General features: G+C 44.5%; 1 protein-coding gene across 2 annotated transcripts; it reads right to left on the bottom strand.

The window, feature by feature from the left end:
• On the bottom strand, positions 1–24744 carry LOC104317430 (dual specificity phosphatase 13B). 2 transcript variants are annotated; one of them, XM_069796278.1, is made up of 4 exons: positions 24324–24744; positions 9121–9319; positions 8201–8421; positions 1–412 (listed from the first exon to the last, which is right to left on the bottom strand). In XM_069796278.1, exons 2-4 carry the CDS (start codon positions 9309–9311, stop codon positions 198–200), a joined length of 627 nt encoding a protein of 208 aa, XP_069652379.1. In that variant the 5' UTR covers positions 9312–9319; positions 24324–24744; the 3' UTR covers positions 1–197. The 2 variants fall into 2 exon arrangements, with proteins under 2 accessions (XP_069652379.1, XP_009916534.1); XM_009918232.2 differs by having other exon boundaries at positions 9121–9312; positions 24317–24743.
• Positions 24745–26447: the final 1703 nt, after the last annotated feature.

The following is a 26447-nucleotide window of genomic DNA, read 5'->3' as shown; positions in this document are numbered from 1 at the left end:
TGCCAGTTTGAATCCTTCTTTATTTCATTTTCTTTCCAATTAGTGGGCTTATCCAAAAAATACATACTGAATTCCTACCAGCTTGCTCATGCTCAGCCATTTCCCAAGGAGTTTCTCAGTGCAACTGCAGAGCAGTCCTGACAGCATCCTTGCACTGCCTTCAGTGAGAGCAGCATCTCTTGGTCCAGTGCCAGGCACTAGCAGGCCTCTGCTCCTCTGCCTTTCCCCCTTCCTAACTGGAGGTCCAGCTCCCGAAGCTGCTTGAGAAAGCCGGAGTTGGGGCAGATCCCTCTGTGTGAGCGCACAGTCTGAATTGCATCAGCGAGGGACATATCTTCACAGATCATTAAGAAAGCGAGGACAAGAGTTGCAGATCGACTGATTCCCATTGCACAGTGAACTAGTACTTTGCCTGGAAAAAGGAGAGAGATATGCAGTTATGCGAGGAGGCTGAATGGCAGAGGTTATCGTGCTGGAGCAGATATGGAAGCAGTGCTGATACTGGGGCTGAGCAAACAGGTGTGCTCAGCCCTGCAGAGCAGACCTGGTGCAGTGCTGGTTGGGGAACAGTGGGGTTTTTAATGGCTGGGGACAGAAAATTCATAATTCTATTCCAGGATCCATGCTTGCCAGCCTGATGGCCCTTAGCCCTCCTGCCCAGCCTGCCATCCATGCTGTCCCTGCTTGCACACATGTGGTTTGGGGAGTGATGTACTTGCTTCAAGTCTTCATGCTTGAAGGCTGTGCTATGGGAAGCAGGTTACTTACTACCAGAGGGCCTGCAAACTTGGGATTTCAAATGTGCGACGCTCAGGAGTGCTCACTGCTATTACTGGAACACTCCTGGTTTTCCACAAGCTCTTTTTTTCTTCTTTGCTTTGGGCACTAATGCTTTCTGAGGGTGCTGACTGCTGCCCAGACCTTGTTGGAAGTGTGTGAGAAAACGGGTGTTACCATTAAGAACAGCTCCTGTTTGTATATGCCATCTGCACCAACTTACTTATGGGTTTTTTTTATTTCTATAGCCTACCCTGTACATCTATAGTCACTATCCTTCCCTAATGCCTTTATCTTCTCTTCTGTATTAGGTGATCACTAGAGAAACAATTTATGAAATGTTTTGAGTTTCCTGGGGATTTAAATATGACGTCTGCATCTTCATTAAGAGTCCATTAGGAGTAATATCATGAGTCCTTCCATGTTGCTGTAAGTGAGCCTCAGGGAAGACCTTTCAGGGATCTAGGAGTATAGCTCCTCCTTCCCTCTGCTCTGCTTTTGGTTTTTCTGCTGTGATGACTAACAGAAGCAGCCTAAGAAATGCAATTCTGTGTCATGACTGCTTCCCAGGTTTCTAATATGTGTCTTTGACCCATGCTAGAAGGAGATAAACTTTTTTTTTTAAATGGTCTTATGTGAAATTAAAGGAAATTTTGTCAGAAGGATTGCTTTCAGATGGAAAAATTCAGGTTTGTAGTCCTTTCCCTTTGGATGTGAAAAAGGAGCTCATTCTGGAACCTGAAAACCTGCATCTTGTAAATATTGTAAAGTGCTTCAACTTTCACAAAAATGGTATGATTCAATGAGATATTTTTAATTGGAAAAAAAAAATGTTCTGTTGTTTGACTTGATTATAGCCATGCCTGAAAATTTTCAAACTCTCTTGTCCTTTGCTGCAGTCAGGTCTAGTCTTTTCACAGAGACCGTGGCTCGGTAATTGGGCATTATTGAAGGAACCAGTGATTAGAATCAGTTTTGAACTTCTGAGCATCTAATGGAGAGCTCTGTCTCCCACTAAAGCAGCTAAAAAAAAAAACCCATGAAAATTCCCAAACACTTCTTCAATGGAAATCTTCACAGGTTTGGAACAAAATATTTTCTGCATTTTTTTATATTTTAATTTTTTTAGACTGTCACATTTGTAGTCCCTTGTTTACTAAGTGTATAGCTGTACAAAATGTGATTTAACAACATGACAATTTATATCCAGAAAAAGATTAAAACAAGCAAAAACTATCCCATGTTGCTTTTTTTTTTTTTTCCCTTAGACATGGAATAAAGTATCTCAGATGCTGCTTCTCTGTAAAATGTAAGGAAGGGTAGAAAGAATGGACAGCTTTTCGAAGCTAGTTCCTTGTTTTGTTTGTGTTCACAGCATCTTAATTTCTCTATTACCGGTAAGTGAGACAAAAATATCCTTGTTGGATGATGAGCCTAGATCCAGCCAAAGACCTCAGACTGATTGTCCCCATCTCCCTGGGTGTTAATTCTGGGTACTTTGTGCACAGCTTTTAATCTTAAATCCCATTTTGTTTGTGACAGAGTATTTATTTAGCAACCGTTCCAGTTCTGACTAATCGCGATGGCATAGCCGCATGCTCAGAGAGTGCGAGCATGCGTTGTTAAAACCTGCTCTGGCCAGCAGATTGAGAGAAGTGTTGAATTCCACAACGTATGTGACACAGCCACCTTTCATTATCCTGGCATGAGAAATCTGAGCTCAGCCCTAAAGATAGATGTGTCTTCAGCAGAAATAAAGGGACAAATACAGTCTCCAAGGAAGTGGTGAAAACAGCTCTGGTGACAGCAGACTTGGACTGAGCATCAAAACCTTTGAGGGAAGGAAGAAGTCTTTCCAATGTAATGGCAGTTTTGCAGAATTAGAAGATCAAGTGATTTCTCTTTGTGTTTCCCCATTCAGATACAGCTTCACAGAATTTTTTGAGATACTGATGCCATTATTCAAGTTACATTACACCTGTCAAGTCCATTAACTCCATGGGGATTCTTGGAAGTGAAGTCCTACTTTTTATGGGAATGTGGAGAAATGCTTTGTGGCCCTGCTAAAAAATAATGCTAACTTGATTTTTCACTAGACTTTTTTTTTTTTCCATGTGCTGCACTATCATTAGCCTTCACACCAATCTTGCGGGATATGTATGCTGGATTGTCTTCCGCAGAGGAGGCACTCCAGACTCAAATAAGCCAGGTCTGAGATTTTCAAAGTCACGTAAAGGAGTCAGGAACACAATTTCCCTTTGAGAAATACTGCGAATAGGGCTAAGTCCAAAAGGTCTTTGGAAAATCCATGCTTCAGTAGTTTGCAGTAGGCCTGGCTGCAACGTAGTGGCAGGGACTCGCGAAATCCAGACACACACCCTAATGCACACTCCAGAAAACAGAAGCCAAGGAACAACATGTTCTGAAAAATTTTCTTGGAACCAGAACTGCTTTCTTCTTTTTGGTCTGAAAACTTCTAAGCTGCCAGCACTCTACAACTAAAAAACAAAGACATTTTATTTATGGTTTGAACTGCACCAGGAGGGAGAAAAAAAACCCAAAACAACTAAAAAGAGATGGCCTTGATGTTGGATTTGATTTTGAATTACTAAATATTTTGAAATTCAATCAAAATTTGGCCAGAAATTGGATGGGGGGACAGAAGGCTTGCTGTTCTGAACCTAATTTCTATAAAATTGTTCTTGGGTCCATTTTTTTTCCACCCAGATGGAGGCTTCTGCCTTGAAAAATGCTCAGCCCTACCTGCGGTCTGGAACTGAAGACCAAGCTGAGCACAGGTGTGGATGCTGCTATTAAATACTGCCTGATATGTTTTTGTTTGGGGGTACAGAAAGCAGAACAAATTCCAGGTTCCTGCTTGTACAGGCTGTCTCTCTACCATTGTATATCTAACTCTGTGTCTGAGAGGAGGAGGTGGCGAGTAAGAACACACTGAATTTTCTTCCCTGGCTTATCTGCACTTCCAAAGAGTCCTCCTAGATCAGCAACTAGATGTAGAAGGTGTCTCAGCAAAAACCTAGGCAAGCCCCAACTATTGACCTTGGACCTAACCTGCATGGTTCTCTAATACACTCGTTCCCATGAGGATGCAGGTATATTATCTCTTTTACATGTGCAATATCTATTCCACATTGTTAGCCTTTGTTTCACTACACACAGAGGTTATGATAAATGCCAGTACACTGACAATAAAATGACTGTTTGTTGCAGATAAATCAGTCATGTAAAATGATTTAATTAACATAAAATTGCTCTAATGAAAGCAGATTTGAATTTACTATGTGATTATTTGTAGCAAACAAATAGAATGTTAAACTTGAGTCAGGAAACAAAAGCTGTGTTGCTATTTGGTTCTGTTTACAGGCTTAAACCCTTGTTTCTTAGCAGCAGCTGTAAATGGGTTAAGTGACACTCCGAACCCACCATGATATACTGCATTTGACTAGCACCCGAAGCGTGTCTGCACCATGTGGGCTGACTGCAGTGGGCTTGATAACAGTGTGTTGCATCAGCCTCTCACGGGAGGCAGCTGAGATGCACCGTCCCAGCGCCGAGGCTCGGATTCCCATGTGGCTGCTGGACCACAGCCTAGGAAAGCAGTGTTCACAGGGGCAGTCGTGGTGCATGCCCCTGTCATGGGATGGGCAAGGAGGTCATAACTAGATCTTCTGTACCACAGAATCCATGCCACAAGCTGGCATCCTTCAACTCTGCCTTCCCCACCCCCATTTGTTTTAACATACAGCGCAAAGAGAAGTTGGACTGATCCTATATTAGTGGGCCATGTTGCAACCTTCTCTCTGAGCATGTAAAGGGATCCCTTAGGAATAATGGGATTAACTGAGGAGAAGTGGGGGCACTTAGCTTCTGGCATTATTAAATCTTGCAATCCTTATTTGAAATGTTGCACCGCACATCTCAAGCTACTTTTTGCAGAGGCAGACAATAACTCTCATCTGGCTGGGATTTGTGCAGAACAATAACACTTGGTTTTTAACAACGGATTATGGATATTATATCCAGCTCATGCCTGCTGTAACTCTACTGACATCAAAGGGTTTGCACTAGGGATAAAGTTTGCACATTCAACTTTGTTGGCCAAATTCAAGTTGGGAAATTCAATGTTGTTGAACAAATCAGTCATTAAAACACATAATATCTTATTGTCCTTTTGCTACTCATCATTAACTGAGCTAAATGTCCTGAACTAGCCCTTGCTTTCTTGCAGGATGGATTCAATTTGGCTTAAGACCAGGCTCCAGATCTGTCACCCAGAGTGAACGCCCCAGCTGCCCTCGTTCCATTGAATCCAGAAGAATTCTGCTGCTCACCAGGAGAACTCAGCTGAGCTAGTGGGCCCCATGGGCTCTTCCCACTCCACCACAGTTTTCTCATCTCCTGTTACGTTTTAGCCACTGTTATGTAGCTAGGTGCAGAATCAACTGTCTATTTTTTGATTAACCAGGTGTCTATTTTGTCACAGCTGAAAATAGCAAGAAGCCTACAGAGGGCTTTAAATGGTGGCGTGTCCCTTCTCCTCACACCTCCCGGAACAGGTAAGGGCTGTCATCTGCTGGACAGTGGGAGGTCAAACTGATATATGCAACCTTTTCTCCTAAGTTAAGCTTCTTTCATAACCACCACCACCACCAAGAAGGAAGCAGGAGAGGGAGCCTGGTTTTTCATTCGCTCCAGTGAAGTGAAAGAAGGGAAACGCTTTTGAGAGGGTTTGCCATTTCAGGAAGTTAATGGGTGATTTTAACCTGCCTGTTTTAAATGTGTTAGGAGGTCAATAAAAGGAGAAGCTTTCTACTTGGGAATCTTTCTTTCTGCACGGTGTTAGTTTAATAGTTTTCGTGGTGTGCTTTCAAGTTCTTTCTCCTTATCTCTTCTGCTAGACTTTGCCAAACCCTGCTGATTTTCACTTAGGTTTAGCTGCACTCCAGAAAAATGCAGATTGTACAGATGGCCATACAAAAGGGCAAGACTGATGTTTGAGGTGTTGCCCCTTGAGCATGGGCATGCGGGAGAAGGCCAGTACTTCCCTGACACCATGTTTTTCCTTGCAGAGAAGTGGGCAGATCGTGCATCTGCTTGCTCTTGGCTGAGCCTTCCCAAACAGCTCTGTTATGTGGGCAAAGGAACAGCAGGGCTATGCCAAAGGAAAGGCAGCCAAGGAAGCGGGGTTCATAAAATAATGCTTATATGGCATGGTTGCAATAGTAGTGCATGTATTTCTTAATCTGTATGACAAAGATGATGAAGGAAGTCGTTCAGGGTGTGATGCAGCCATTGACCACTGTGACAGGAATAGCTTGCAATTAGGAGCATGTGAGTGTACGCTCCCCCACTTCCTTTTGCTCATGCTTTGGCATCCACATTTGAAGAAATTGCCTGAAAAATAAATTCCTTACATCACTAAAGATGTATTCTGTTCAGCTAAGGTAGAAATCTGGAATAAACCTGTCCATGCTGTTTTCTGGACTTCTGCTGTAAAGCATTTTTCTTCAAGCATGATAGGAGTAACAGTTCTTACTTAATTCTAATGAGAATTTGATTCAGAGTTTTAAATATGTTTGTGGCTCGTATAGTCTTAACTTTGACTTATCCTCCCAGGTGGAAAAGATCATTTAATTCCATTAAAAAAAAAAGATGTTGAATTTGCTTGTAATAGTTAAGCAGCAGTCTTAAATGACTTCTCAATCAAACAGAAGTACCTCGTTATATCCTGAATTTAATATGAATAGGCCTTTTGTCATCTTGTATAATTTTTTGTTCAGCATCACTGCTTATAATAAATGCTGGTTTTTCTCTTCTTCTAAATGATGTGAGTAACAATCTCCTCCCTGTCTCATCCCTGCACAGGTCATGGGTATTTAGCTGCTAAATTTCTGTACCTCAGGAAATTATGCTTCCAGAATATCTTGTTTATATATTTTCTAAACTGTTGTAGTTTCCTTAAAATGATGAATGTCAGCAACAGCTGGACTGTATATGAATGAATTTCACCGTGTCTCCATTCCCAGAACACTGCTTCCATATGGAGTTTAGTAAAGCAATATCTAAAATCATGGGAGTAGGGATAAATGTGCACTCTAGACACGATAAGTTCATTGTGTTTGCCTTGAGCCCTAACTTGTTCTGCATTCATAACTTTCAGTATTTGGGCATGCACCTTGCAAAGCATTGGTTTTGTTTGCTTTTGCGGCCACCACGATTCATCTGTTGTTTTCTGTCTTTTGTCAATTCATTTGGAGCTTTAGCTTTTTTTACACATGCATGAAAAAACTTTGGATCTTACCTTTCTCTGGAGCACCACCAATAATGATTCAATTGCAAATAGCGTATGCTGTAATAGAAATGGTTGCAGATCCAAGTTCCCCAAGTATGTTAGTGGTTTTAAAATCCAAATGCAGCCCTCAGTTGCACAAAGGCAAATACTTCCTAATGGGACAGATCAAGCCCTCCAAACACTAGTAAACGCTGAGGTATCTAGCACAGAGGTATGCTATTTTCAGTTACTGTGTCTGCCTTTCCTAGCTTGTATGGTGTGGATCAGATCTACTAGCTGCATATGATTAAGCTGGGTAGTTAGTATTTTAGGACCCTCATTGATATTAAAGCTCACCATGATGCAAGCAAAACAGTTTGCTGAGTGTATAACTGTTCTCTTAATAAATCACTTTTGAGTGGGTACCCGTACAGTTTTGTGGCACAGTGGAGACTTGCTTTTGTGAAGGTTTGTCCTTAATGGTAATGATCCCCCACTAGCCCCAGGCTTCTGGCAATGTACCTGGCCTGTGTTTAGCAAGTCCAAGGATTTTGTGGGTTATCTGCCTATTTCAAGGTTATATTCTTTCCACCAATAGCGTGATATTATCTCCTGGCTGGTGGTGTTGCTTAGGTTCTCTTCTTCAGTACTGCTTCCCAGCAAGTTCTTCCCTATCTTGTGTTTGTAGGACTTGCACAGATTGTAGGAATATAGTTGATTCTTCTTATTCAGATATGATGCTTGCCCTTGTCTTTTTACACCATCCCAGCTTTTATTTTAAACCCTATCACTAATTTGAAAAGATCAAGTGTATGTGCCTCCTCTCAGGTCAGTGTGTCCCTGTAGGTAATAAAGAATACTTGCTGTTTTGTCTTTTGCTAATGAATAGCACTAGGCAGAGGGAAAACCCCTTTGAAAGCTTGTTCGGTGCATCCTTCCCTGTTCCAGGGGAACAGGGGAACTCCCACTCACTCTGGGAGTTCAGGAGGCAGGTGTGACACTACTCGGTTTGGGTATCTCCATTCTTACGCACATCTGCACATGGTTGGTTTATGCCAAATACTATTTGATAACTTGCCCTACTTGTCTCCTGTGCAGAAGATATGCAACATGCACAGATGGTCTAGTTACCTCTTGGGGAATTCAGTGCTGCTCTTATGTATTGAGCAACTGGGTAGAAGTAAATGCTGAGATCAAAGTTTGGGTTGTCCTCTGCTTCTACTCCATAGTAATCCACAGGCAGCTCTTTGTAGAACTTGGGTCCAGTGTTGATGTGAAATCGCCCAGCAGCAGCATTCACAACATGGGAGATGCCCATTCGACTCAGCTGCGCTTTGTCACGAGCGACGTACCTGGAAGAAGGACGGTGGGTTATATTCGCCTGCTGCATTACAATGTGGGGTAGAACATGCTGCTGGTGGTGCCATTTGTTAAAACCACCTGAAGTTGTAGTGGCTGTTTTCTGACAGGCTGATCAGGTCCAAATTGTCCACCAAAATGCTTCAAGACAGAAGTGACTCGTTAAGAAACTGGCTTTTACATTTCCTGCATTTTTCTCCCAAACATCAGTTTAAGTTCTTCTTCTCGACTGATGAAAAATAAACAGGTCATGGTGGTGGTGATATTTCTGCACGAGCCAAGAGTTTTCTGGTTTGCTTTCTTACCAAGTCACCTCTGCTGAGCATCCATCAGTTCAGGGGACTGATGCCATCTGACAATATGAAGAGAAAATGAGGTTGGTCCTGTTTTACCTAGCTCTGGCGTGACTGCCTGCAGTACTGATGCCGTGGCCCCGCCAGGCTCTTGCAGTGTGGGACTCCTGTACTAATGCAGGAGGAGAAATCAGGAGGGGGAATATTCTTTTTGGATACTTAGGATGCCTTTTCTCTATGCTACAGCATCCTATGCACAGTTCAGCCTTGCTCCACACTTAGAGGGGTCCCCAAATTAGTGCCTAGCTCTCTTTTTTTAAATAGAGTGGAAGATCTGGGGGGAAATAGGGTGGGGGCTAAGAGTTGCATTAACACCTTCAACCCTTCCCTCTCTCTTACAGGTCTCCCACGTAAAGGTTTGGCCAGACTTCATCCACGTGCCCCGTGGGGTGCGCGCGTGTCCAGAGCAGGCGCCGCAGCTCCTCCAGGGAGGGTGTTCGGGCTCTGCCCTGGCTGCCAGGTGTCCGGCTTGAGGCACTTCTGATCTTGGGGCGCAGTAAGTCCCCGCTGCACAGGGAGTCCCAGGCCATCCTGAAAGGTGGAGGGCAGACATTCACCACCAGCCAGAGGCATTTCTGAGGTCACCCTCTCTTCCCCTCACCTTCCCTTACCCCCTCACAAAGCTGGCCCACAGTTACAGCAGTAAGCTTTTTGGGGCAGATACTGTCTTTCTCTTGGGTGTTTATATGCTTATCACAGCAGGGACCGTGACTGGACTTGGGAATACCACTGCATTCTAAACAATGACAGTCCAGTGGCTCTCATAGTCCCGTGTTGTTGTTCACACAATGATTTCAAAGCCTGTGCTTCTAAAATAAGCTTTTATATTATTACGGCAAATTGGAAATGAAAGCTTTTGCAAACTACTAGGCTGAGGGCCTCAGTAGGCTTATTTTGACCTGACTACTCAACCTTTCTTTCTAGGTATGTCAAACAGTTGATTAAAACTTCATGATAATATTTTTTAAAGTTTTTTTCATAGGAAGTGGGAAAGTTCATACTACTGTCCGGAATTCTAGACACTATTACTACCACAGTGAAACAGCCCAGTCCTCAATATGCCAGCATGAGAGTTCTGCTTTTGAATGGAAAGAGGTAATGCTACAGAAAATTTATTGTATAGAGGTAGCTACTCAGTGGGTATAGAAACAAGTTACTAATTTGGTATGCTGAGCTTTTTCTTTAACCATGTAACTAGGACTTCCTTATATATACTTTATCCAATTTGTCTTCTATAATTTGCTCAACAAACTGAATAGAACCGGTCATGCAAAATCTTGTTTACTGGTTAGCTCTTAATCGTCAGCTTCAACAGGGGAAACTCTGTAAGGAGTATTTTGGTTCTTTCTGGTGGTAGTTACCAGCCATACTTGTCCTCATGACAAATGTTCACGGTAGAAAAAATCTGCATGAGTAAGTTATAGTGATTCCAGCTGCCATTTATATGAGCATTAATTTTTTTTTTAATAGGTCATTTCATTTGCATTCCTCTCCTCTCTGCACCCTCCAGGAACTATCCTATTTCTAATCTTGAAGTAACTACTTCAATTACAAGGAGAAACACTTATTTTAGGCATCAGTTTATCTTTGGAATTACTCTGTTCCCATGTGGTACATTTCTTTTGAAATAGTGGTTCCTTGTGTTAGCTATAGATTTGAACTGTTGGGAGGATGTTTTTTTAAGAGGGGAATGGAAATTCTATTTTTAACAGAGTTCTGTTTTAAGAAAATATTTAAATAATATATATTTTTCTATGTTCTAAAAATCAGTCAAGCATCTGCATTACAGAGATATTAGGAAGCCTGTCAACTCGTGCAGCTTTAGAACAGAAGCATCTGTCTAGGACATGGGTGAAGTTGCAGTCAATGAGTCAAAGTCTTGCTCTGCCACTGCCTACTGAACATCTTTTGCATAAATGATTAGAGGGGTCGGTTTGGGTAGAACAGTCCAGGGCAGCAAACGTGAAATCTTCCATCTTTCTGCTGAACATCTCTATCATTTACAAATAGGTTGTATTCATGTTCAAGCACCGCCACTGACAATTTCTTTCCAAACACTAACTGTGGTCAAAGGTTTTCCTAATTTCCCATCAAGGTAATTTCACGAGCTCCAAGTTCATATTTTCGTGTAATTTTATTTAAAACTATTTATCTTTGCATGCACAAAGACAGAGAGAAAGTCTGAGGACTAGCCTGCTTTGGGATCTCGTTGTTTTGCTGAAGGAGAAATGGAGCAACTAAGTCCCTGAAATGTCTACAGAAATGAAGGAGGGAAGCAGTGACTGTTGTCTCAGTGTTAGGCCACTGAACATTGACTAGAAGCCACCCTTCTGCCACGCACTTTGGGTGATTTGCTTTGCCACCCAGCTGCCAAGAGGGGCCCTTTGTTATTTCAGTACACCTTCTTCTGCCACCTTCACAGGCAGCCTTGTCCTCTTGAATACATTAAGTTTTCACCAAATAATGATGTTCCCAGGATGGTCTTGTATTGTTTGTATTACAAAGAGCTCCACTGTGGAATGTGCTCCCCTCCCAAATGTGCGTATCTCCTCCAGCGTCAGCTTTTACTGTGAAAACAAAAGCAGATGTTCTTGCCCATTTTGGATGGCTTTATGCAAGAGGAGGCATGGAGGAATTCCCATACTGGAGCGGACATCTCCCATTGATTTTGATAGCTTCTTTGACACTGGCCACCCCAGTGCCCACTGTGCCAGGTCTGCCCGGCTCCCACTGGTGATCTCAGACACCAGCAGGACTTCTCTGATCCCACGCAGGAGGTCTGCAGCAGAAATGGGACTTGCATTTCCTGTGTCCTGACCACAGGGCCATCTGCCAGTTCATTAAATACTTTCAAGAATAACAGCCTCCTCCAATCATTCCCACCTCATAATATCTGCAGCAAATGTTCCCCTTTTTTGATGTATCTCGTTCCTTGCAGTGTGGCTAATGACCACTCTAGGGCACTTCTCACTCCTTATAAAGTTGCTTTTAACTGTTTTGGTTTTTTTCTTTACTTATCCCTTCCTCTCGCCCTCTCCACTGTATAAATCCTTTTATTTTCATATTATCTACCCTCAGAGGACTGAAGGCTGCTGTCAGCCTTGCTTTCCTAAGCCTCACAGGAGCAAAGAATTACAGGGCCCTGCCCAAAAGTCCTGGTAACGTTGTGGCGTTCAGGCTGCCCTTAAGATGGGGAGGGACAGGCAGCAACTCAGTCACATAGCACTTCTGGGAGCTGTGCTTTCCAGGTCCATAACTCCACCCCTGTAACAGCTGGGCAGATAACTCTGAAGTATAGCACACCTCAGGAAAAGTGCTCCTTCCGAGATTTTTTTTTAAGTTGTCTTTCTAGAAGGGAACATAACTGTGTAGACTTGGCAAAAGAAGGTAGTATGTGCTATGTGGATATCGAAAGTTGTGGAATAATGAACGGTCTTTAGAAGACGGGTGTGCTTCTTTAGAATTATCCTAAGATGACTTTTAGCTTGTGCTTACGTTGATCTTGTATTATAGCTAAGGAATTTACTCCTGTTAAAACACAGGCATGAACTACTGAAGCTTTGTACAAAACTTATTCCATCTGCATTGTGGTCACATTTTTTCAATGGGAGAACAGCATCAGTTCATGTAAACTCTATATCCAATAAAAAGTAAGGACTGGGGTTCAAATTTCAAATGTGAAATAATGGGAACTAACAGGCTGTGAATGATTCAAAAGCAGAGAAGTTTCTGTAGGACTATTCAACTAATATGTTGAATAATGAATACACTGAAAAAAATAATAGCTTTCCGTAGAAAATTTACAGACAGGAAAACAAGGCAATTTTTTTCTGAATAAATGACTGCTCAGTTCTAGCATCAGTCTAATGTTTTAACTCACTAAATTTATACATGCAAGTGTCATTTACTGAAATGCAGATATTTAAAGAAAACAATGCTATGATTAAAATTTTGTGTAATGTTTTATAAGGAGCATGAATAGATTAAAACACATTAGTGTGAAAGGAAAATGATTACATGTAATAATGTGGTTGTTCTTAACTTTAAAAATATGTTTTTAGTGATTCTCAGCTCAATTCCTCTATATTCGCTTTTTGTAGTGGATCAGTTTCTGTGATGTGTGTTGTATGAATGAGCAATACAGTTTTAAAATGCTGGTTTCTGAATGTTATTCGTATGAAATGTTCCTGATCTTTGCCCTACTGGAGTTGTATTGCAGTAATTATTCAGTCACGTAGGAGAAATTTTACCATTATATTTAGATTAATTTTGAATTGGTTTGTACTACAACTGTAATTGTATCTGAACTGTGTAACGGAATTTCCTTCATTATGACTAGGAGGAGAATTGCAGTCAAAGAGGCTTATTGCAGAACAGAAGGTCATTCTGATGATCTAGAGTGACCTAGAGTATGACACAGGCCGTACGTGTCACCACACCGTGCCTGCATCTGTAGCTGCCTTTCTGGAAACCCATCAGAGGCTTTGCTGCAGCTGGGCTACAAGAGCAGCCGCGTCAATCGTTCCTTATATACAGACTATCCCAGGAAGAAAGGAAGGTGGTCCTGTGAGAGGTCCCAGGGAGCCTAAATAGTCTGGAGGGAGATACTTGCTCTCTTCTCAGCACTGAATGCCACTGTGGACTGCATATACTGTGGACGCTTTGGTGGTTTTTCAGTTAATTCAGTGACTATAGCTTTATCCGTAACATAATTAGTGCTGTTCAGTGCTGTGCTGAGGAGAGGGCCTTTAGAGACAGGTATCCCTTGACAGTGTCTCAGTCCTTGGAAACATGTGCCACCTTTATCCAATTTCTCCAACACTATAGTATTTAATTAAATAAGAACAAACTCAACAGTCAGTATAATTTCACAATTTAGCATTACATTGGTACGAGATCAAGCTGAGGAGCTGCTGTGAAGGCTGAGATGGGGCGACACAAAACCCTGCAGCATGCTGCTGTGGAAAGTCAGGAAGAAAAAACAACTCTTGTGTCTAGGATATTTAGTAGAAAACCTTTATATCCTCCGCTTTTCCTCACGTTTTCCAATGCAAAGGTAAAGGAGTAATTTGAGTATAATACAAGGATGTTAATGCTCTCATTTGAATGATGTACTGAATATTTTAATCATTCTAGGTATTGTATTGGCTTTTGTGTGTGAGTAGACCATGGCCATTTTCCTCTGGCTTTAGTAAAAATATTTCTGAATTTTTAAATCCTGAGAACAAAGTCCTCTACATCCTGTTTTTTCTCGAGCTGGTATGTGCTGTAACCTTGTCATCTCAGTGAAGATATCAGTCTGACTGCACTTCAGATAGACTGATTTGTAGTGGTAAAAGACCAGGCTGAAGCCCAGGGCTTGGCCAAAGTAGGTTGTGTCAAGTTCATGCCTATCGTGTATTCAGAAGTCATAAACATTTCTCAGAAAGCCTATCCCTTGGAAAGATTCCTCCAAGATAACGTACGTTTGAGAGAGGGGTTTGTGTTGCTACATTTCCACACAAATGACAAGTATTACTGTCATCATTCTTTCTTCCTTGGTGTTTAACCCGATAGTCTCGCTGGAGCCATAATTTATCAATTGCTAGGAGCGCTGTGGGATATAGATGGTATGAATCAAATACAGCGATGACTGAGGTAGGACTGGCTGGACTTGAAAGCTGAGATAGAGGCAGTTTCCAGGGAGGCACGAGTTATTTGAGGAGCCAACTGTTTGTAAGAAAATCTCTCCAGCAGCTGGAGGATGTAATCTGAACAGCACTTCCAAATTTAGTAGAGGCTTCCAGACCGACAACTTCAACCCAGCTGTATATTTAGGGTAAGGTACCCACTTGGCATGACTTGGCAAAATCCATTTAGGTGGACTTACTCTCAAGAGACCATGCAGAGCCTATGTTGAGGAGCAGACTATCTAAATTAATGTCTGTATTGGACAGCTTTGAGCAGCACAAGGAAGAGGAAAACATCTGATTGTTTTGGGGTTTTTCCCCTCAGTATTGCATTGGTACCAAATTTTCTGTCCCAACTGGGGAGGGATGGTGACACCTCTCCTCTGTCCAAGTAGAACTTTCCTCTGTGTGACATCCAGGGAAATCAGCAGCAACATTTCTGATGCAAAGCACAACTCAAATGTAAGGAAGAAATTTAATCAACCCATCCTGGTTCTCAAATATGCTGAATTTACCACGGCTTCCACTGATGTTATGGGTTGCCAGGCCTCAGAAGCCTCAAAAATGTCGAATTTTTTCATAGCAAGTCTGTGGGCCAGCCAGCAGGGCTCAGACCTGATGGTCTTGACTGTTTCAGGATGTACATCAGCAGGCAGGCCCCGAGGCAGGGTGGCCTCATTTTTGTCTGTAACTGTAGTATAAAATATTCTCTTGTCATCAGCTGGTTAGTACACTTGTATTTACCAACCATCTGTGTGGTTCCTAACAGTGGCTAGACAGAAGCAGCCATCCTTTCATGTGCAGCAATGTTGTACCAAATGTGCAAAACCTGGCTACCTGCTGATTTTGCTAATTTTTCTGGGTCTTGCATGTATATTTATTTTATTCTTTAGCCATGGGAAATCATCTCTGAAGAGATACTGCCTACACTGCAGCTTTGACTGGATAAAAGGGAAGCGAAAAATATGGGCACCTAAATGGATTTTCCCTGACCCACCCCTTCCTTATGAAATGCAAAACCAAGGCTTTTCTCGACACAGTTGCATTTTTGTAATATAAATGGGATCCTAACCACATATCTGAGTCAGGACAAAGGCAGGGACAGAATCTGCACCAGGCAGGGGTGGGCACATGAGTATGCTTTACAGAAGTCATGGCTGATAGGTAGCACCACCAGAAGGATTACAGAGATAAGAGGAGATAGCTCATCCACCCCAAGCTTTTCTGTAGCTTCCTCACCAATGAAGCATGGGTATATTTTGTTGCTGAATTGGGCCTTTTATTTACTAGTTACAAATTTTACATGCCATTTTAATAGTGTGCATTGTAACTATTTAAAGCTGTGCATTAAACAGGCCCAGACACTGTTAACAATCTGCATGTTACGATATATTTTTTTGTAACTGCTTGTTATAGCATCAGCTATTAAGAATTTATTACTGGTGCTTTTTAGGTGGTGCTTTACAGTCATTTAATTACAGCCATCTAGAAATCATTACATAAACATGCATCGAGAGCAAGAACCCCAATGTAAGGTGACCCGAAAGGCTTTTACCTGCCAAGACCAGAGTTCAGGCCCTCAGGTGGCAATGATGTCATCAGCATATGCAGGGAAACACAAACATTTAAAGCTGCGTGGGGAGCTGCGTTCCTCCCGATGCTAGGTGTTCATGAAGTCATCAGCTGGAGCGAGAGCCCTGTAGAGCTCTAAGGACCTGAACTTGGCTCTTGGCAAGCAAGAAAAGGGAAGTCAGTTCCCCTCCAGCCCTAGTCCCAGCAAAGACGCAGGGCTTTTGGCTGTAAGCACAGAAGTTCAGCTGCAGAACTGGGCCCTCTGGAGCCCCTTGGTACTCCTGTGCTCTCAGCTGCCAAGTCCATCCTTATACCCATTAACCCAACCTGATCTGGTAGAGAGGCAGACACGCTGCATATGACCCAAAGACAGTAGCTGGTCCAAAATGCCTCTACCACATCTCCATGCTATCTGTCACTGCAACAGCATGCCCATATTTGAGAGTCTCTCTAGCTCCCTGCCAGGCCACCACTCCTAGATCAAACATTATCGCTAGTGTCTTCTGCAGCAGACTTCAGCCATCAAACTTGACCGATGAGTGGTTCTGACAGTCTGTAACTCCTTCCTCCATTCAGTACTGATATTTTTCACTCCCTCTTGAGAAAACAAAAATCCCAATCTACAGTATTATAGCTCTTGGATGTGCTATATTCACAAGACATTCTTGCTGTCCCTGTGCTCCCACTTGAAGACAAGCTTGCCTAAAACTCAGTTCTTCTGTGTTAAGGCTGGCTGTTCTTCTCCAGTGCACAAAGGTGGTTACATCACCGTATCTCTATTGCCTCCAGCAATGACTTGTCCAAGGTGAAAGCTGGTATATTCTGAATGGGTAAAGTGTTCTTTTCTTCTGGAAGGACCCTCAGAAGATTACTGAAAAACTCAGAGGATGAAACATTTCTGAAAGACAGGCTGGCAAGTTGATGCAGGTTGCTGTAAATCAGGAGTAACATGGGCCACTTTGATTTCCTCTTGGAGCTGCCAGTAACCAGCTGGATTGTCTGGCTGAAACTGGTGTTTTGGTACAACCACTCCAAAGCCTTCACGCTCCCTGAACAACACAAATCCTGGCTGCTATTTCATTTAGTGATGCTCTACCAATATTTGCAGCCTGCAGTTGCAGAAAGCATGTGGTGCTGTCATTACTGGATGGTGTTAGTACAGCCTGACCCTGCGGAGAGGTACAAGCTTGGGTTTATTCACAGACTGGCTGAAATGTTCTGAGTCCATTTCTCTAAAGCAGATCCAGTGGACTGGAGGCTCACATTTGCAGTGAATCCATTTCAGCCTCAGCAGTGTCACTGTGTGGGAGGCAGAGCCTGTTAGTGCTGTACACTGCAGGGTACATTCTCTGCTCCCTCTCTGTGGCTGTTTGGGGTGAAACTGCGACTGCCAAGCAGCCCTGCGACTACACTCTTTTGCATACTGTCTGCTTTGTAAGGGTTGTCAACCTGGACATCTCCGTTCCAGCTGAACACAACATGAGAAAGCCAGACAGGTTGCTGGGCGCGCTGCATCTAGCTTAATGGAAGAAGGACAAAGTGTCACTTGGGTGTTGTTTCCAGTCTCTCAGCCATGGTTTTTACTCTTCAGGCTTACTCCGTGTTGCATACTCTTAATCTAGCTTGATCTGATTTTCCCAGGTCACCTCCAAAATGATCTGGGGCAGATGTCATGTTTGTTTCTTGCTTCAGCTATGTTCAGAGGCCAAGGATTTCCTGTGCTGTGCCTTGTACAGAACCCCAGTTGTAATGCAGTCCTTTAGGTTGGTGTCCTGTGTCCCCACCAGAGTTTAGCAGGCCATTTCTGAAGGTGAATGAGGCTGCCATAACAATAACTAATATAGCAGTGTCCTCCAGCCCAGCGCTGGAAACATCAGGCTTCAGAATTCAAAAAAATTCCATTACGAATGAATGGTTTCTGCCCCAAGGATTTAACCGAAAGGATGGCACAATGCAAAGCCCTTCTCCCCTGTGACCAGCTCTGGTATGTTCTTCTGTCTTAAAAACAATATATTGCCTTTTTTGGGGGTCCATTCTGTTTGGGGGCATTGACAGCTTCACTGCTGTTTGTTCTTGTCCTGTGGTCTTTACCAGTACCACAAAGATAGCTCTATGCTTCCCAACTTACAGGAGACAGCAGACACCTATCCCTACACTGGCATAGCAGGAGGGTTGAGTAACCTGCTAGGAAGGAAGATGGCAAACAGCAGGAGGTAGGCAGCTGCGGTTCCCTGATGTTTCTTGAGCACTGGAATGCATTTTGTAGTTGTTATCACAGTGAGCCTGTGAGGAAGACACTACTGTTCCCACTGCACAGGTGGAGATGGTAAAGTTAAGTTGGATGATTTTTCTACATCTCTCCACAAGTCTGAGCTGGGAAGCAACCCAGGGGCAGAGTGCTGCCAAACACTGGCAGTGATGGCTGAAACTGGATAAAGGGTCACTCTCGGGTTTAATTTGGGTCAAAAGCTGTGCCCGCCCCTAGTGAGTCAAAGGCAGCTTACATTGAGGCAAAAGTCATGGTCAAGTTTGGACTCCCATGCTGGGCGACGAGGTTTCCTAGGAAAGCTTTGGCAGATTTTGGCTTTGGTGCTCAAAATAGAATTCAGAACGTGCAAAATCAAACCAAGGACACAGAAACCCTATATCCCAGTGTTGTGCTCCTGATACCCTTCTTTCAGTGCTTGCAAAGTACTTCTTTAGATATTCCCTAAAAAAATAGCAGGATTCCTTATTAAATGCTGTGATATTATGGCTTAAAAACAACTGCACTGCCTTTCTAATTGTTTCTTCATGTTTCTTTCTCTCACCCCAGCCCCAGCCTCTCTGATCTGAGACTTTCTACCAATGTGAAAGTCTAGCCATGGCAGGACTTGGAGAGGTTTGGAAGGCTAGTTCCAGTAGCCTGTATTTCTCACCAGTATCTTCTGGCAAAAAGATAAACCGCAGAGCTGATAGCAAGCTCCCGTTGCCCAGGTTTTTGGCTACAGAACTCAGAAGGATAAACACCTCCTTAAGCACTGCAAGATAGAAATAGAACAAGAGAAAGGAATGGAAATCCTCTCATAATGCAATGGCTAGAAGCAATCCAGCTGCTTTGTTTTATTCCCACCATGAGAACTACAGTCAGTCCCAGTATAAGCTTGGCCACCTGTCAAATCAGGTTTGTGAACTAAAGCTTATTGGAATTTGACACGCTTTTGCCTTGGAACATGCTGGTATGATCAATACAAACTCCTCCTATAGCAGTGACACAACATGTATGCTACCCATGCAGTCCCAGATGCCCCTCATAAATCATTAAAATACTGGCCAGTTCTAATCAGACCCTTTGGGGTATACCATAATATACTATCTGAGAACTAAAAACAATAAATCAAGTTAGTACAGAGACCAGACTGAGACTGAACAGAGCTAGACTTGCTTGCTGCTATGTGAATAGTCTAAGAGATGCAACGGAAGGAGATGAAATCCCAAGTCAGCTAAGCAAATTGCTTGCTCCTCATTGTAAAATCTCACTCCTAAGTCTGCTGAAGGGAAAAAAATAGGAACTCATCATGTTCTGTAGCACAGCTGATTTGAGGTCTAGAATTTCCCAGCAGTTGCATTCGCTCTTGGGATTACAGGTATTTCTAATCAGTTGTCCTTTAGGTTAACTCTTACCATACTTCTAAAACAAACTAGCGGTTAAAAATATGTGCCCCTAAATGTCATAGATCACCTGGTACAAAAAGAACAGAATACATTTTCTCCTAGAGCATAGAAGCCAATTAACCACTAGCAAAAAATTTCAATCCCATTCGAAGGTAGCTGCTGTGGTTGCACTCTTCAGTCTTGCCTGGGACACAGCAGGCAGCTTTATGAAGGGGAGGTTGTCTTGCAGTGCCCAAGTGTTGGGAACCAGTAACAGCCTGCGTACTGAGGTGCTGCTGCATAAACCCAAATACTCAATGCCTTCTCTTTGATACAGAAAAGGTTGAGTCCCATCTGCATTTTTCAAGTGTTATCCAACTGGGAGGACAACATGGTATGGGGTACAGCCAATCTCCATGGCCAACACATAGTTTGGCCACCAAAAATGTTATCTGGCAAAAAATTATACTGAAGGCTAACTTCCTCATTCATGCTGTATGTGCATGTACCTTTTGTTTCTTACCTTATATTTAGAAGAGAAATGTTTCTTACCTTACCTTAGGGCAAGGACAGTCTGTGGCAGAAGTTCCTGCTCTGCATGTATGCTGCAGATGCTAAAGCTGTATAACTCTCAGTACTGCTGTTTAATTCCCCTTGCTTTCCCTTGCACTTTTTCCTCAAACTTCTCTATGTTTGGCCTAAATTGGGCGGAGTGTTTTTAGGGCCTATACAGCAGAGTAGCTTGGCACCTGAGTTTTACCTGTGGAGCTGTATTTCTAGTAGTGGTCTGCGGGGAAGGCTGTCAGAGGCCCCAGTTGTGGTAGCCTCCCTTCCATCACGAGTATCAGAAAAGGGCTTTGCTCTATTCCTGTGAAAGCTGCTGTTATGCCGAGCACAGGCTTTGCTGTGGGGAGGTGCAAATCATGTGAACTCTTAGGGTTCATGCTGGTGGCTCTTGAGCTGAAACATCTGGAGAGCAGTGCCAGGAACTTGATCTCAGACTTTGTCTTTGGTAATGCAAACCAGTAATCCAGAAAGTTACCATAAAACAGTGAACAAAGTCTCTGTGAGACACTGGCAGTAAATAAAAGAGCTAGCAAAAACCGGGGCAGTAAATAACTGATGCTGAACAGAATGGAACTTGGCCTGTTTGAACGATGCACCAACACCTCCAAACTGGGTGCATGCATGGGGCAAGGTGGATTAATATTGTGTTTTATTTCTAATGAGACCTAAAGCAAGTCTGAATTTCTTTTAAGCCTGGTGGAGAAATAGTTGAAACACAGAGGGAGACACAATTATCAGTTTCATCGGAGGTGCGGCACACCTTGGTGTGGGAACTTAATGAAGATTTGTTGGTCAACAACAATCTCCCCACCTGCTTAACGTGCTCTCCCTTTAATTTGCTCTGCTCTTGTAGTAAATTTGAAGCCCTGTCGTGGTTTAACCCCAGCCAGCAACTAAGCACCACGCAGCTGCTCACTCACTCCCCCCTATCCAGTGGGATGGGGGAGAAAATCAGGAAAACAAGTAAAACCCATGGGTTGAGATAAGAACGGTTTAAGAGAATGGAAAAGAAGAAACTAATAATGATAATGATAACACTAATAAAATGACAACAGTAGTAATAAAAGGATTGAAATGTACATATGATGCGCAGGGCAATTGCTCACCACCCGCCGACCAACACCCAGCCAGTCCCCGAGCGGCGAATCCCTGCCCCCCACTTCCCAGTTCCTAAACTAGATGGGACATCACATGGTATGGAATACACTGTTGGCCAGTTTGGGTCAGGTGCCCTGGCTGGGCATGAGAAGCTGAAAAATCCTTGACTATAGTCTAAACACTACTGAGCAACAACTGAAAACATCAGTGTTATCAACTTTCTTCACATACTGAACTCAAAACATAGCACTGTACCAGCTACTAGGAAGACAGTTAACTCTATCCCAGCTGAAACCAGGACAAGCCCCTAGGTCAGACTCAGCTTTTGTGGCTCTTGTATTCTCTGCAGCGTCAGCAGGAAGCACGAACCAAAGACTTAGAGCCTGGACTCGCGCAATGTGTATTTCTCCTAATGAAACCCAAAGCCAGGTGAAATTTTTGGGAGAGAGGAAACAGGATATGGAGTCCCTTTGGGGGATGAGGAGTGCTCATAACACTCAGAAACTTGGCACATGTTTCTGGTCTCCTCCCTTTCTACCCCACAAAGGGCTTGTAGCATTTTTAGACAAACTTGGATCCATTGTATATTGTGAGAGGACCTGCTGGGAAATTTGGTGATTCCTGCACTCCAGGGCAGAGAAAATGTGTGGGTTTGCTTTGTGTTTTTAGGAAAGTAGGAACATGAAATTCAAAATAAAACGCAGCAGATGGGAATCTCACAGACACAGACATTGGGAAATGTTTAGACAAGCTTTGTCCCCAGTCCTTGAGCTCAGGATTTAGCAACTAAACCGTAGAGAGACTTCGGAAAGACAATGAAATGCATTTTGGCTTCAAATACAGTTCCTCCAGAATCCAATGAGAGTTGTGCACGTGAATCTGAAGGCAGAATATAGCCAGCAGTAGGGGGAATAGATGTAATGTGAGAAACTCTCATGCTATATTATTATAGTCTGAATTGGTTCCATCATTTTGGGTTAAGTAATTCCCCACTATCCATCTCTGAAGTGCAAACAGTACAGCTTTGATATGCCCCAGGGAAAGGAAGCAAACCAGCCTTTGAATCTTTACCCAATCTTACTGCTCATATTTTGCTTTCAATGAATAACTGTTCCAATCCTTTAATATTTCATTCCCATAAAAATATATTTACCAGGGTTTTTTGTGGCAGCAGTGAGGCTGTGTTTATTATTTTAGGAACACCACATGACTGGCTTTAGAAAAAAGACAAGGCAGGAGCACAGACTGCTGCAAATCTATCAGAGAACAGCATGTTTTCCACCTGTTGAGGCAGCAACCACAATAACAGATGCACATAATAATTACCTGTACCTCAAAGGCAGCACCAAGTCCTGCACCTTCTGCTCCCCACCTAGCAGACAGCTTGATAACAGAATTACAAAAGAGGAGCACTGAGAGAGTAGAGTAAGTAGTGCTTTGTGAAGAACGAAAGAGCAGTTCTTATTAAAGAGAAACTGGAAGGTGGAAGATGAGAAGGAAAGATCTGAGGCACCATGATGCTAAAAGAAGAGTAGAGCTAAGGAACTCCAGGAGCCTGCCTTATTTTTAGAGTGGCAGTCAGGTTTTTGCTAATACCTTTTCCAAGGCTGGTCTCATTTGTACTCTTAACATCAGAGAGAATTTCTACCGATAAATAGGTGCCCCACCCACCTACTGGAGCCCACTCCTTCCCAGAGATGGATGGCCCTGCAGTGGCAAGAAGGGCACATACCCCTGTAGGGTAAGGGCGTCATCTCAGTAAGTGACACCATGAGTGTCCACGGCTCTGTGCCAGGACCCTGTTCCCCTTGCCCTCCCTGCCGCCTGGCACCAGGAGCGTGCTGGACGTATGCTACCCTTTTGTTTGCAACTGCCCCAGGATACCTGATGTAAGGAGAAGGGCTGGGAACAGTACGGGGAGCAGGCATACAGAGCAGGTGAAACACCTTCGGTCTTTCCTGCTGAAGTGCTGAGGCTTTTGAGGCTCTTTTTCTCCCCTTCCCCTGACTACCAGGAGGAAAGAGGTGACATTTGGCTGGGTGAGGACTCCCAGAGCCCACACCATATGAGCTCTGGAGTGCTTTGTACCATGGTAGCTCCTTACTTGCAGAAAAGAACAGATCCTTCCTAGCAGGGATTTGCAGGGGAAGGGAATGATCTCAGCCCTGATTTAATCTTGACAGAAGCAGATGATGAGAAGACTGTGTGCTGAGTTGGAGTTTTCCTTTGAATTCCTATGGTGTTGAAGGCAGTGCTATAAATAGACACAGTATCCTTTTTACCCTGGTACAATTCTGTCTCCAGCTCCCCATATAGACAACAAGTCTGCTGGTAGGTATTTAGCAGGAATTAATTTAACCCAGTCTTCTCTTTCTGTACTCTTTTACTCCAAGCATCCCAATGGCTTCCACAGCCATACAAACATATTTCCTCAATAAAAATGTTCTGAGGAAGGCTGTTGATATAAAAAATCCCATTTCTGTCTGAAAATTCGATCCTAGTTATAAATAATCTATAGAAGCCCCAAACTATAAAGAGTTAGTATCTCCCCCCCCCGGTTTTGTTTTGAACTGCACAGCATTCTATTCATAGTCGGTTTCACATTTTCTCCAGTGTAACTGGCTGGCCAGTTTCTCCCTTCCCAGGAACAGTTTTGTGAACATCAGCTGAGAAGAAGGAAACCCAGCTAGTGTTTCATGGCTATTGTCTTAAAGATAGATCTGCAAGAAATTTAAACACAAGCTGGACTGGTATTTAAAAAACCAAACCCCTCGAATTTAAGCATCTTTTTCAGCGAGAGGTCCTCAGCCTGGGAATCCAGCAAACTAGAATTTCAAAATATTAGAGTTTCTGAGTAGGACGGCAGAGATGATAACCTGGCCTAGCCCTGCAGTTGTCCTGCTGCTCACAGAGCTGGCTGTGGTTAGGTTCGTGCTGCTCAGTGCATGTATTGAGTTCACTGGGGTTGGTTTGTAAACAAGCTTAAAAGTACTTGCCTGGTAGTTGAAGCTCCCGCGCTGCGCTGTCTTGGATTACCTTTGTTCGAGTGACACCACTGTTTCCTCCTAACGTGCCAGTTGCACAACAGCTTTCTAGCCTCTCTGTGTTCAACTTATTCAAAGTCTATTTTTAATAGTGTTAATTATAAACCATAACCCCCTATCCTCTTTGGACCTGCAAGCATCAGCCAGAGCGACGCAACTGGAGGGCGGCAGCAGCGGGAGGCCGAGTTTTGAAAGAGGCCGATCGTCAGGTGGTGTAAGCAGATGTGACCCGGCCAGCCTTGCTGGGGCCGCGCTGGTTTAGACTGGCCACGCCAGTGCTGGTGGCGGTACGAGGATTTGCGCCGGAGACGTGAATGGTGGAGGGCTGGTTGGGGCTTACCCCGCACCGCCGGGGTTCTGCCACGTGCGCTTGTTGGCGGGGCAGTTGCGGTTTACCCCAGGTGGGAGCAACTGGGGGTGACTGGCTTACCCCCGCCCCCCACCCCCCCGTGTCGGTGGGCAGTCGGGGCTCCTCCTTGCAGCAGGCGTCGGCGGGGTGGTGGGGTCTCGCCCCAGCCCTGTGCACCAGTGCGGGGTTGGGGTTACCCCTGGCAGGGGTGTTTGTGTTTGGGCGGGGGGGGTCGGATTTTACCCCAGCTGCGTGCCTCTGGGGGCGCTTGGGCTCTGTCTTGGCGGGGCGAGCGGCGGCGGGCTGTGCCCGCGCCTCCCGGCCGGCACAGGGCGCCTGGGGCGGGCGCGCTCCCAAGCACAGCCCCCGCCCCGCCCCGGCTGCTCCGTTTCCCTCGGGCTTTGACCCGAATCCAGAACAAAAGGGCCGATAAGGCGTTGAGGCCCGGGGGCGCCTGGGCAGCGGCCGCCGCTCGGCGCGGGGCCCCCCGCTCCGCCGCCGCGGGTCCCGCCGGCCGGGGCGCCGCCCGCGCCGGGCCGATGGCGCCACCTGGCGGCGCCGGCCGGTGCGGCGGGAGGCGGGGGGCAGCGCCCGCCCTCAGCCCGGGCCGGGGCGGCGGGGTTGCGCCGTGCGGCAGGTCTTTTGAGGGGAACCCCCCCCCGTGTTATGCCGCAGCGTGAGAAATTACACTCTGTGGGTTATTCTGCGGAGTTTACAGTAATTTACCATCAGGGTAAGGTGCGGGGTTTCCGGTTGCACCAACCAGTATTTTAAAAACGTGGTAAGTCCTCGCCACACGAAGTGCATTTCATTGGCAGGTACTCCCGTATCCCCAGTGAGCACATCTTCAGCTGTGCCCTTCGCTCCACAGCTGAAAATGGCTGGCCAGCCACAGTCCTCCTGCTGCGACAGGCGAGGCTAGAGTTTTCCTGTAGGCGGGAAGCGTGAGGAAACGTGGTTCTTGTGCTTGGGGCTGGGGGCATCTCTGTAGCCAGATCCGCTGGGGCTTTTCCCCCACTTGTTCTGTACGTTGAAATCAGTTTGTTAGAGTTAATTGCTAACTGAGACATGCATATTCAATTTTGATTTGGGTCTGAAGCATGCTTTTAAGCGGACTGTTCTACTTGCTGTGTTTTTGGCAACCTGGCAGACCTGGAGCTCATGATCAGGTTTCCTTATGCAGGGAACTGAAGCAAAGAAGCACTCCGGCACTGCTCTCCTGCTGCTCAGGGATGTCCAATCTGCAGGGTTAGTCTGAAGCAAAACCCCCTGAGATGTCCTTGGTGTGGGGGTCAGGTCCTCTGTGCCAAACGCTCTGCTTTTTGTGCTCTCTCTCCCGTAGCCTGGCCCACATAGCAGATGTAGATCCCGTAAGCCTGGCCCACATAGCAGATGTAGATCCCGTAAGCCTGGCCCACATAGCAGATGTAGCTATCGCCAAAGAACATTATAAAAGGTGCTGAGTTGTCTGTCTTGAAAGCAGAAATCTGCCTTGTAAACAGCACTGGGAATGGCAAGGAATGTTTTTCTTTGTTGCTGTGCTGTTCTTGAGTAGCCAGCTCACATGGTGGGGAATATTCATGCCTCTGCATTCCTGAGTTTGGTACTAGGAATGCAAACAACTGCCATCCCGGAGCTGGCTTTGTGCTGCGAATGTTTGTCCACCGGGAACTGAAAGCCAGATGTGCTTCACATAGTTTCCAGGCAGCATTGATCCATCAGATGACAGTAGCT

Source organism: Haliaeetus albicilla, chromosome 11 (assembly GCF_947461875.1).
Source record: "Haliaeetus albicilla chromosome 11, bHalAlb1.1, whole genome shotgun sequence".
Lineage (NCBI taxonomy): Eukaryota > Metazoa > Chordata > Aves > Accipitriformes > Accipitridae > Haliaeetus > Haliaeetus albicilla.
The sequence above is the reverse complement of the archived record's forward strand: the minus strand, read 5'-3'. Positions and strand labels throughout refer to the sequence as shown.

Excerpts from the sequence above, each read along its gene's own strand:
- LOC104317430 (XM_069796278.1), bottom strand. The coding sequence starts at position 9,311 with ATGGCCTGGGACTCCCTGTGCAGCGGGGACTTACTGCGCCCCAAGATC. Across the intron at positions 8,422-9,120 it reads AACCTTTACGTGGGAGACCT|GTACGTCGCTCGTGACAAAG; the intron begins GTAAGAGAGAGG and ends TCCTTCTTCCAG. Across the intron at positions 413-8,200 it reads AGCACTGAATTCCCCAAGAG|GCAAAGTACTAGTTCACTGT; the intron begins GTAACTAGACCA and ends TCCTTTTTCCAG.